General features: G+C 39.4%; 3 protein-coding genes across 4 annotated transcripts in view; 1 reads left to right on the top strand and 2 right to left on the bottom strand.

The window, feature by feature from the left end:
- Positions 1-4,176, bottom strand: part of LOC136268443 (protein mono-ADP-ribosyltransferase PARP14-like) — a 47,433-nt gene extending 43,257 nt beyond the window's left edge. The window contains exon 1 of the mRNA XM_066063787.1: positions 3,833-4,176. Within this exon, the coding sequence (XP_065919859.1) occupies positions 3,833-4,055 (223 nt within the window). The 5' untranslated portion in view covers positions 4,056-4,176. The remainder of the gene's footprint in view (positions 1-3,832) is intronic.
- A 273-nt stretch (positions 4,177-4,449) lies between these two features.
- Positions 4,450-8,511, top strand: LOC136269177 (uncharacterized). 2 transcript variants are annotated; one of them, XM_066064669.1, is made up of 6 exons: positions 4,450-4,706; positions 4,971-5,029; positions 6,267-7,650; positions 7,694-7,741; positions 7,790-8,267; positions 8,318-8,511. In XM_066064669.1, exons 1-6 carry the CDS (start codon positions 4,496-4,498, stop codon positions 8,385-8,387), a joined length of 2,250 nt encoding a protein of 749 aa, XP_065920741.1. In that variant the 5' UTR covers positions 4,450-4,495; the 3' UTR covers positions 8,388-8,511. The 2 variants fall into 2 exon arrangements, with proteins under 2 accessions (XP_065920741.1, XP_065920742.1); XM_066064670.1 differs by having other exon boundaries at positions 4,451-4,706; positions 7,700-7,741.
- On the bottom strand, positions 8,349-12,005 carry LOC136269181 (histone RNA hairpin-binding protein-like). The gene is made up of 6 exons (XM_066064676.1): positions 11,841-12,005; positions 11,469-11,789; positions 11,346-11,414; positions 11,181-11,300; positions 8,605-8,781; positions 8,349-8,540 (listed from the first exon to the last, which is right to left on the bottom strand). Exons 1-6 carry the CDS (start codon positions 11,954-11,956, stop codon positions 8,495-8,497), a joined length of 849 nt encoding a protein of 282 aa, XP_065920748.1. The 5' UTR covers positions 11,957-12,005; the 3' UTR covers positions 8,349-8,494.
- Positions 12,006-12,009: the final 4 nt, after the last annotated feature.

The raw sequence follows: 12,009 nt of genomic DNA, 5'->3' as shown, positions 1-12,009 counted from the left end.
CAACAACAGTATTGAGTTACCAGTTAACAAGAATTACAAATAAAATAAAATGAGACATCACTGGAGTAACAATTGCACCATGAATTTAAGTCTACGGAAGTATACAGTGTTTGTAAAAGTATACAGTACACATTTTAAATCTATGGTGCAATTATTACTCCAGTGACATCTCATTTTATTTGATTTGTAATTCGTGATTTAAAGGATTAGATTAAATAAACTGGGGATATTTAGAAAGTAGATGAGTTGCTGTACAGCATGAACATATAAAACTACTGATTGGATGTAAGTCTGATTTGTAAACTGTGAGTGTCTGTGAATGGACTTTTTTTTCCGGAATACTGTATACGTAAAAATTTTCGAGGTGGAAAATTTTCATAGATTTTGTAGATCACCTTTCACCTATGAAAATTTTCATCTGGATCCAGCAATTATGCTAATAATTAGCTATAGCTATGAAAATTTTCCTCCAAATCTTGCCATAGTCGTTCATCTACGAAAGTTTTCTACCTCGAAACTTTTTACACATACGGTACATACGTATATGGTACATATGTACATATGAAGAAGTTTACAGACATATGCTATACTTTTGTCCATGGCAAAAATGCCAGCTGGAACAATACATTTCGATTGAAAAACTATTAAAAATTAACATGTACAAACTACCTCGAGTCTGTTTAGTAACTTTCCCAATTTGATACGTGTAGAGCAACTCTGCAAGTGTAATGATGCCAAAAGAAGTCCAATTCACGGAAATTTAGGCTCGTCAAAATGGCCTAAACCGACCAGGTGTAGCAATTTTCCCCATATGCATTTTCAGGGGCAGATCCAGACTTTTAAAAAAGGAGGTTCCACTTTGGAATTGTAACTTCAGCCTAACTGTAAGTTAAAGACCAAAAAAAAAAGGTCATCACCTGCTGAAAATAGCAGCCCCTCACCATAGATCCCTCACCAACTACATTTCCTTATTTATAACAGTATACATAGCCTGCTACACTGCTCCTCAAAAGACTACTGTGACTGCTATATTAGAGTATCTCGATTTGACTGCTCTATTAGAGTATCTCGAATCAGAGAGACTCTTTCAAAAAGGGGGTTCCATGGAACCCTTTGAATCCCCTGGATCCGCCCCTTATTTTGTATTGGGGGTTTCGGGGGGGATGCAATAAAAGGCGTAATAACCCGCAACACGTCATAGATGCCTCAGATTCCGAACCAGATTTGGAAAGAGCAGTGAATAGTGATTAAAACGAGCTATAGCAGAAGGAAATCCGAGAACATTTAAGGTCGTCATTTTAAGGTTGAAAATCGCTTACTTTTTCTATGGCGAATTGAATGGCAGATATTCGGAAAGGAATGCTGTGGCACTCTGAGCTATTTTGATGTCTTGACAGCCATTAACCTTCACTACATTAGTGTTACAATGACACAAAAGCACTGTGAAATAGTTCTGTAGGTTAGTTAGTGAAAATTACAGTGTTCCGTGATTAAGCAAAATAATGTCCGTGCCATGTAGCTAGCAAACTTCTTCATATGTTAGCTAATCGCAAATGACTTTGCAGGGCTGTTGCCACCAGACAAAGAAGCTGAGAAACCTGATACTTGGTGTCGAAAGTCCCACAGCCTCGAACTATCTGAAGACATACAGTAAGCCACCAATGTTCGACCACCATCGGTTCGGACGCGATTTTTCTTGAAACCTGCAAAGAAAATTTCTATGCCTTTGGAGACGTCTAGGCCATAAACTCTTGCATGCAAAATTTCAGACCTGCAGCTTTCTTCGTCTGGCTGCAGGAATTGCAAAGGTGACTTGTCCGAATGTTCTCAGTTCTCAGACAAAACTATGTATTATCGGTCGAGTGACACTGCTCGTAATGCTTGAAGCTGAACAAGTCTTTCTGTGCTTGATATGAAAGAGCAACTCTTATACTCTCCAAATATATGCAAATATTTGGCTTAGTCCTTATTGACTGTGAATTACAAAGCTCCAAAGTCACCTCTGTCAAGCAATCTTAAATTCGGCCACATGTGAAACTCGTACAAATCATATAGTTACCTATATCGAATTCAAAGCTATTTATATGAACATTGAGAGCATCAGCTACCGTTCAATAGTAAATAGATACATGCACGATGACCGTACCTTGGTTTTTTGCCCAAATAGCTACATTGCATTTAGGCTTCTCTGACAGTAGCAGCCTACCTACTGCACCCAGCACACATATACACAATCCAAATCCACTTAAATGAGGTTTTTACTATCCCCAAGTCTTAAAAATGTCAAAAGTTTCTCTTTAAAATGTCCAGGATATTAGCCAGATCGAAATACTCTAATAGAGCAGTCACTTACTCTAATATAATGATCAGCCAATGTATTATCACGTGTAATCAGTATTTAAGCGTTTTAATCAATGAAATTCAAATATTAATAGTCTTATTGAAGTGAATATACCTCAGCGTGGCCCTCAGATTCTCTTGTTGCAATTGTATAATAGGTGACTGTTCTATTAGGATGTTTCGATCTGGCTAATGTCCCTGACATTTTGGAGAGAATTTTTTGACAGTTTTAAGAGGGGGGGGGTTAGTCAAAACTCTATTTAAGTGGATTTGGATTGTGTATATGTGCAATGTTGGGAGTAACGCGCTACTTATGTAACGCGTTACGTAATATTATTACTTTTGTGGTAACAAAGTAATATAACGAAATACGCTATAAAAACAGGTAATTTACTTTACTTGCAAATGTAACGCATTACCTAAGTAATATAGTTACTGTAACGAATCTAATATTACGTAATATTATTACTAAAAGTAACGAAGTTACTAATCTCGTTAGTAACCCACTGAGTAACGCCTTGCCACAACGAAGTAATGAAGCCTACTAAGTGAGGCTTATTCACCAGCTACTTACTTATATCAAGACTTGCACATTGTCCAACAACGCAATCGTGTCACGTGATAAGGTGGTAGTTTCACACGTGACAGCTTAAGGCTATGGACACAAAGTAATATAATATGTAATATTATTACAGTTACTTTATTTTATGGGTAATATGTAACTGTAACTAAATAGTTCAGCTGCAAGTAATATGTAATATGTAACTAGTTACTTTTAAAAGTAACTTGCCCAACACTGTATATGTGTGTGCTGGGTGCAGTAGGTAGGCTGCTACTATCAGAGAAACCTAAATGCAATGTAGCTATTCGGACAAAAATCAAGGTGTGATCATCGTGCATGTATCTATTTACTTTTGAACGGTAGCTGATGCTCTCAATGTTCATAAACATAGGTTTGAATTCGATATAGGTAACTATTTGATTTGTACGAGCTTCACATGTGGCCGAATTTAAGATTGCTCGACAGAGGTGACTTTGGAGCTTTGTAATTCACAGCCAATAAGGACTAAGCCAAATATCTGCATATATTTGTAGAGTATAAGAGTTGCTCTTTCATATCAAGTACAGAAAGACTTGATCAGCTTCAAGCATTACGAGCAGTGCCAATCGACCGATAATACATATTTTTGTCCTAGAATTGAGAACATTCGGACAGGTCACTTTTGCAGCTCCTGCAGCCAGACAAAGAAAGCTGCAGGTCTGAAATTTTGCATGCAAGAGTTTATGGCCTAGACCCCTCCAAAGGCATAGCAAGAGCAGAAATTTTCCTTGCGGGTGTAAAGAAAAATCGCGTCCGAACCTATGGTGGTCTTATATTGGTGGCTTACTCTATTATATTAAAGTTGTTCAAAAATTCCTCGAGTAATCGCATCCGATTTTGGAGCCCATCCGATGATAGGTGAGTCACTCTATACACTATAGCATCACGCACCTTTGCTGTCAAGATTCTTGATAGATACAACAGCTTCCCCATAATCAAGGCTGAGCACCCTTGCCTCTCCACCACCAAACTTCCTCCTAGAAAAGTAATCCTCGATGTCGTCTTTTTCTACATTACTTGATAATCCAGAGACGTTAAGCAGCAGTGGAGCGCTGTTAGATGCAGCCATGGAGGACTGACCACACAATCGGGAGAGGACCAGCACTGAACTCATCAGTGCAGCGAAAGATCCCCCGAAATCAATCCGAGTTCAGTCTGGGCGGTAAGTTGTGTGTCAGATAACTAGTACAGTGCAACGAAAGTGCAACGAAAGTGCAACGAAAGTGCAACGAAAGTGCAACGAAAGTGCAACGAAAGTGCAACGAAAGTGCAACTGTCAGCTAATATATAAAATGAAGAACACTTTGCAAGTTGCGGTATTTATACAAAATTTCATGTTATGTCATTGTCACGTGCTCTGCAGGAATCTACATATAAGGATCTGCTGCATGTTGCAGTATGATATAGTTACAAAATCTCTGTGCATGCAGCTTTCCTATACAAAGAAGTGTCATTGTGTATTGTATAGCTTTTAGTCAGGTGGATCGTAGCCCTAACTCGAGCGAGTTAGTAGTTTATCAGGGAGTGTATATATCTCGGCTGAACTGGTGACTGATGGCGAGAGTAGCTACAACATTTGTTGTTCACAATTTGAACATGGACAGCGAGCTGATCAGGAGGAACATTTGGTCAGTGACTGAACATTTTGAAAATCCTCAGTCCACGGGCTTTGGCGGCAAAAAAGTGATTGACGAAGAGTCCAAGATCATAGACAGCAGTTCTGCTATGGTAGCGTTCGATGTGAGCGAAGAAGAGGCGTATGCTGGTAAGTATAGCTATCAAGAATTGAATCTACAAAGCTTATGGCGCATGTGCTAGAGAAATCAGTGCATGGCGTTATTACCCATCAACTACATGATTACCAAGATCAACTACATGCATGATCTAGCTACTCAACACTGTTGAGTAGCTGCATATACTACCATATACTACCATTATATATAATGGTAGTATATGTGTATAATTTTGGACTGGCAACATGTACAGATATTTAATAATATAGTAGACTATTATCAACATAATTATACAGGAGTCTCCTGCACCACCAGTGAATTCAGCGATGGACAAGTAGCCCAACTTCAACCACTGGTAGGTCATGCATTGTTATTATTACGATTATGAATGCTGAAAAATGCATATAATTGGCTGAGTTTAATTGCTCTGTATATACATGTAGAGGCACTTTAGTATGTAGTAGTTATAGAGCAGTGCACAGCAAATACAGATCTAGATTTTTTTTTTAAGTTCAAGTCAGTGATTTACGAACATCATCTTTGCATGAAATCAATTTACAGAACACTTTAAATCTTGTATCTTTTTTGTTTCCTAGCTTTGTCTAGCATAGGCGATTCTAAGGGGGGCCATGGCCCCCCCTGTTAAAAAATAACCTTTAAAAAATCTTGGGGAAAAGTTGCTGTATAGATTGGCATTGTTACTTTTAGCATTTTTCATGTTTTTAGAACAAATTTTAGGCTGTTTTCAAGCCTTTAAATTGCAAAAATCCTGCAGCTTCTGGGGGTTGCACCCCCAGACCCCCCTGAAAATTCTACTTTATCTTTATACTGTAGCCAAACAACAATAGTTATGCTGTTCCCTACTGGGCCCCCCCTGTAGGTCAGGTCTAGAATCGCCACTGTTGTATAGTTGTATTTCTCCTACCACCTGCAGGCCTTAATTTAATAGTTTTATAAGTTGCTAACAGCTAGGCCCTACTCTGTTATCTAACATATTCTTCAGTCATGTTGTGCTGTATAAAGCAAGGTATAAAGCTTAGAGTAAATCAACATCATGCCACTGCAGTGAGTATGAAATTTTCTATAAGAAACAGACATTACTATAATAGATGAGATATTCTTAAATTTATGCATGAGGAACTGTGACAGTGTGGTGAGAATGCGTGCCTCTATAATTTATAGAAAGCATTGTAGCATGCAAGAAATACTTTTAAATTGTTAAGAATTCTTGAGAATGAGCACAAGGCAAGCCAGTCTAGCTGCATGAATGTCCTTTTTTCTTGAGCAAATTAAGAGATTCTTGCAACCTGATAGAAATCAGTGTTATAGCTACACTTGTTTCCAGAATGTATATTCAAGTTTTAAATGTAACTAACTAAATAAGGCATATAGTGATATTGTTACCAAATTCATATTAAGCTAATACTTAGCACAATGGAACCAGCATTTAGCATGCTTTATGAGCAATCCAGGAACTTGTGTATTCTTTAAAGAATTAAGCATGCAACCAACATGTTGAAAATTTGTGTATGCTTATAGCTAGCTTGCAATTATATATGAAAGTAAACCATATTCACAATGAATATGTACAGGTAACAGAAGCAGCTACTGTGCAGATGAAAGGAAAGATATTCAGTGATCCATTGTTCAACACCTCAAAGATTCAAACATGTGCTCGTCGGCTCAACATCAAATATGATGTCAATGCAGGAGCAGTGTGTCTTACTGGAACATGGCAAGCAATCGGTGAATTTCGGAAGATTCTGAAAGGAGAGATTATGAACTACCTTGCAGCTTACAAAAGCAATTGCGTAGCTAAGTTACCAGGAGACTTAGTAGAGAAACCAGAAGCCAGTCCTTCCCACAACTCTGCTAAAGGCATTATCAACATGTCCTCCCTCAGCAGTGATGTGCTAGCATTGATGAAGAAGTGTGGTGTGTACCAAAATGATCACTTGACCTATGATATAGAAGGTGGAGGTGTCACCATAGAGTGTCCTGGTGATGATGAGGCAGCCACAACCATTGCTGAAGAGTTCCAAACTCAATATCGTCAGCTGATGATGGGAGGGAAACTGAAGGAACACTCCTTCCCCATTCCCAGCACTTACAACAAGCAGCAAGTTGATGAGCTGGTCAGTCAGTGTAACAATGACTATTCTCATAGTATCTTCAAACTTGATTCTGAAAACAGTGCCATAAAGTGCTTGTCAATGAGTACACGTAAAATAGGCCACATCAAGTCCAAAATCAAGGAGATGCTCCAACAATCCACGACTGCTCACAGTACTGTAGGTGCCATAGGAGCTGACACACCCACCAGCATGTCACTGCTACTTACAGGGGGTAGAAGGATCACACTCAAACAAGCTGACATTACAGAGGAGATGGTGGATGTAATAGTTAACGCTGCCAATGACAGATTAAGTCACATTGGTGGAGTAGCATTTGCCATCAACGAAGCCAGTAATGGAATAGTACAACAGCAGTCTACAGCTGTAATTCAGCAACATGGTCTCATTCAAGTCAGTCAGGTAGTACACACTGGAGCTGGAGGTTCTCTCAAGTGCAAGTATGTCATCCACACAGTAGGACCAGAACAGTACAAACACAAAGACAAGTGTCAAGAGCTACTCTGGATGGCTTGTGTGAACACTCTAGCACTAGCAGAAAAGCTTGGAGTCACTTCTATTGCGATACCTCCCATCAGCTCTGGAATATTTGGAGTACCAAAAGATGTGGTAGCCAAAACCATCATCAGTGCAGTGTGTCAATACCCCTGCCATCCTGGTGGACTCCTCACAGATGTACGCATTGTTATCATTGATGATCCCACCTTTGAAGCTTTCAAACCAACCTTCATTGATGCTAGAGCTAACACCACTGTTATAACTCAGTCCCAGGATAGTGCTCCACCTCACACTCCCCCAACTACATCATTCCAACACAGTCACAGTTGGCCCAATGAAACACAAGGTATTGTAAAGGGTTGTAAATTAGTCAAAATAGTACTTTTTAGCTCCAGGTGACAGGTCATCCAGGCACACTCATTCTAAGCCAAGAACAGGTAATTATTTCACATTAAGTAGATATATACCATTATTATTCTTCACAGAGGAATGCCCTATATGTAAAGATGACATCACTGACCTGGTGACCACAAAATGCAAACACAATTATTGTAGAGGATGTTTGGAGAAGTCTCTACAGACCAGTCCTTACTGTCCAGTGTGTAAGGTACCATTGCGACAGGTTACTGGAGACCAGCCAGATGGGAGGATGACACACCAGATCTTAAAAGATCAGCATCTTTCAGGATATGAGCAATATGGTACAATAAAAATAACATATTACATTCCCAATGGCATCCAAGGGCCAACCCATCCCCGACCTGGTCGACAGTTCACTGGTGATTCCCGTAATGCTTATCTCCCAGACTCACTAGAGGGCAGAGAGGTGTTTGAGCTGTTGAAGAAAGCATTTGATGCTAAAATGATATTTACTATTGGAACATCAGCTACCACTGGTAAGGCCAACAGGATAGTATGGAATGACATCCACCACAAGACCAATATGCATGGAGGATCTGACTGGTATGTACAATTGTGATGTGTTTGTATTTTACCTTACAAATTCCACTCAGTTATGGCTACCCAGATCCAACATACTTACAGAGAGTGAAGGAAGAACTTCGCCAAAAGGGAATTGTTTGAAAACATTACACAAATCTAAACAGTTTCTGTACACAAACTACTCGTAATAGTTACTTGCACCATATACATACATACAATAATGCATATGTTATATCATAAAATAGTGGTCATTGGAGCTGCTCTGAATCCATATTAGAAGTTTCATCCAGGTCTCTAAAGAGTAAAACAAACACTATTAACACTACATCTTAGGTGACAGAAAGATCCTGTTACTTACACAGGAGCTGTTTTCAAGTCATCCGTGGTCAGTGTGTCATTGTCAGCATCTTCAGCAGTAGGGGGATCAAAGGCATGCAACAGTCGTCGCCATTTTTTGATCTGACCATCCCAAGATCTTCTGCTACATATCTGGTGTTTGTTGGGTGTCTTGGGGTGTTGTTTACGTCTCTTCCACCTAAGGAAGGATTAACACCACAAGCATCACTCATTAGCTAGTGGAGTACACATAATTATGTGAAACTGAGACCTTATAATTACTTTAATTATGATGTAATGTTTGGATTATAAAAGCAGACTGATTGTAGTTTAACTGTTGTGAATAAAGATTGTTCTCTGCGTGTGTGTGTGTGTGTGTGTGTGTGTGTGTGTGTGTGTGTGTGTGTGTGTGTGTGTGTGTGTGTGTGTGTGTGTGTGTGTGTGTGTGTGTGTGTGTGTGTGTGTGTGTGTGTGTGTGTGTGTGTGTGTGTGTGTGTGTGTGTGTGTGTGTGTGTGTGTGTGTGTGTAAACTGTGCTTTAGAGACTATCCTACCAGGGGAACTTTTACCATCATGTAATTTTTGCAAATGATCAGTTTCCACCATCACCCTTGCAATTTTATTTTCACGAATGGCACGGCCTGCAGTGTATTGAGATGCCTAGATATTCTGACTATTTTCCATGACTAAAATGCCTGGTCTCAAATAGAGGCCTGGACTATTATTACTTATGTCTACTATTAATGGCTTTAATTGTTCCCTTGTTTCCACTGCTTCTTCATACTGGAGTTTAGAGCCTTCTGAGAGATGAAGGCACGAGTAGTCTGCATGCATACAGGCATGTATGATACTATTTTCCAATCATTTTAAGCCTCGTCTACACTTGTTTATACATGCAACACATTGTATCATATTAATTTTGATGGTTTATCAAACAGGTTTGCTTGTCTACATAGTTTACAACCAGCTATCGCTGTTACTTTCTGGTGAAGAAATAAGCTCATAGGTTTACAAATTAGAGCTGTTATTTACGAGCAGTACATTTGTCATGGTACAACTATCATGATAACAATATGGATTGAATATCGCAATATTCGATATTTTTTGACTATTGCTCAGTACAAACTCAGGCTATGTTGGAGGCATTTGTGCTGGAATAGGTATCATCCTACAAACATTTCCACCACACCCTTGCCACTGCAAAAATCCCACAAAGGTGTCAATTTGGTACAAATTTACCTGCTGCCTGCTTAACAACTCTAGCAATTTTTTTGATTGCAAAGCCACTGGAATAGACAGTAGCCATTAACCACAGACTAGTTACAAGACATACGACCACATAGGCAACCACTTAGTCTCATAAGCTTTTTTATGAAGGATGGCAATCAATGAACCCAGGGTACATGCATAAATTTGCTAATGGTGAAAATGAATAGTTAAATAAGGTTGGAAATATATTCGCAGTATCCAATAACCTATATTTCAAATGGTATACACTAAAGATGCAACAACATATCGATACATTGCTTATCATATTGTTTTAAGACAATATCGATGTATCAATACAAAGTTACACCGTATTAGTATATCGCATATCGTGATACGACATATTGTGGTTTGTTAACATGGCTGACAATCAAATTATTGTACATTGTGGTTAAACTGAATAGTATGTAATGCTTCTCAAAGAAAAAATAGATCAAACAAGTTGATGTTGTGCTACTTCTAAAAACCAGGCGCCATGCAGCTAGCTAGCTAACTCATCTGGAATTAACTATAGACAGTATATGCTACTATGAATTAACCAACTATGTATTGCTACTTTACAATAGGGTAGTTTTGGGTTGTGCAATAATATTAGCTAATTCTCGTATTTCATAATTCATGAAATATTTGTAATTCGTTCAATTACGTTGCTATTCACTGCTAAGGAAGTGTTTGTTAAACAAACCGCTTTTACCAACATATTACGCACAGAACTATCTTCTAAACTGTTTTATAGTGTGACTAACATGTTTTTTCCCACAAATTCTCTCGACAAAGCCTCAAAGCTGCTCTTCATTTTCGTTCGCATACGTAAGGGGTACGCCCCCTTTCAACTTGAAGCAATAGGCTATTCCTGGTAGTGTACGAGGCCTGCACCGTTGTTTTTCAGTTGCTAAATGCCTGAAAACCTCAAGGGGAAGATAGTCTGAGGAAAGTCACCACACCCATATTTCAGTCTGCCAAAAAGAAACCACCTCAAAGCAAAGTTCACCTTTGCAGAAGTTTAATACAGACTTCATTTCACTTTTACTTCTTACGTAAAAGCAGCCTTTACCATTATTAAACGATTTTGCTCACGTGGTACGTACGGACAAACATAGATAGGTAGATAGATAGGTACACACACACACACTTTTACGAAAACAATTTCAGTAAACCAGGTACGCGCCCACAGCCGGCCTTCAGCCAACTGTGTGCACGCGCCTGGTTTAAAAACGACAGACAATTGTTTAGACTCCCCTTGGTATCATGCAATATATTGCTGTATCGTGATATACCAGAGGCAATATATCGATACATCTACACTATCATTGCAACTCTAGTATATACTCACTTAGGTATTAGTGTGACATATCGCTGATATCCTGGAGTATTCTTGCCATAATCTAATTGTTTCTGTCGCACTTGTAACTGATGACCACTTAACACAACTTCACCGCCACCATCACTGTTACTATAGCAACAGGTAACATACATTGTCATGGAAACAATGTCATACCTTGAGAGTGACCTCTGCACAGTGAATGACAACCTCCTCTGAGCAGTGACCGCATCAGACCCTTCACACCTCAACAACACAACGTACACTAAATACACAACACTGATATAGGTCATTACTTACTTTTCATTGGCCTCTGGTGTACAATCATCGCTCATCTCACAAGACAGGTCAGGTGAAGGGCTAGACAATGGAGGTGTACTCGTGGGTGTGTTTGGTCGACTGGAGTTTGTCCTCTTTGCTCGCGACGACTGAACAATGTCCGCGTATGACTTAGGACGGTGTCGCTTTACTGGCGGCTTTTTAAGAGCAATGACGTCTTTGGGCGAACAGTTCTCCATGGGGTGAGCTACTAAAGGGACGCGAGATGATGAACAAGACGTGACAAGCGCTTTTTCTTGGTTTTCTTTATCTGATAACGAGGATAAAGAGGTCGAAGAACATCTGCCGAGGATGAAATTTCAAATAATTGACGCACAAAACCAAACTGCTTACCTCAGTCGTTCTATCGCTTCCAAGTCTTCTGATTCTTCTGCTTCCACAATATCCGCCCAACTGACGTTGAGAAACTGAGGACTTAGGTCTGTAGTGGGAAAGAACTGCGTAGCCATCTCCTCCCTGGGTAAACGCCCGCGTTTTGTATTTGCCGCCAAATGAACAATCA

This window comes from Dysidea avara, chromosome 10 (genome assembly GCF_963678975.1).
Source record: "Dysidea avara chromosome 10, odDysAvar1.4, whole genome shotgun sequence".
NCBI lineage: Eukaryota > Metazoa > Porifera > Demospongiae > Dictyoceratida > Dysideidae > Dysidea > Dysidea avara.
The sequence above is the reverse complement of the archived record's forward strand: the minus strand, read 5'-3'. Positions and strand labels throughout refer to the sequence as shown.

Excerpts from the sequence above, each read along its gene's own strand:
- LOC136269181 (XM_066064676.1), bottom strand. The coding sequence starts at position 11,956 with ATGGCTACGCAGTTCTTTCCCACTACAGACCTAAGTCCTCAGTTTCTC. Across the intron at positions 11,790-11,840 it reads GAAGCGATAGAACGACTGAG|ATGTTCTTCGACCTCTTTAT; the intron begins GTAAGCAGTTTG and ends CATCCTCGGCAG. Across the intron at positions 11,415-11,468 it reads ACACCAGAGGCCAATGAAAA|GTGTGAAGGGTCTGATGCGG; the intron begins GTAAGTAATGAC and ends TGTGTTGTTGAG.
- LOC136269177 (XM_066064669.1), top strand. The coding sequence starts at position 4,496 with ATGGCGAGAGTAGCTACAACATTTGTTGTTCACAATTTGAACATGGAC. Across the intron at positions 5,030-6,266 it reads TAGCCCAACTTCAACCACTG|GTAACAGAAGCAGCTACTGT; the intron begins GTAGGTCATGCA and ends GAATATGTACAG. Across the intron at positions 8,268-8,317 it reads ATGCATGGAGGATCTGACTG|TTATGGCTACCCAGATCCAA; the intron begins GTATGTACAATT and ends AATTCCACTCAG.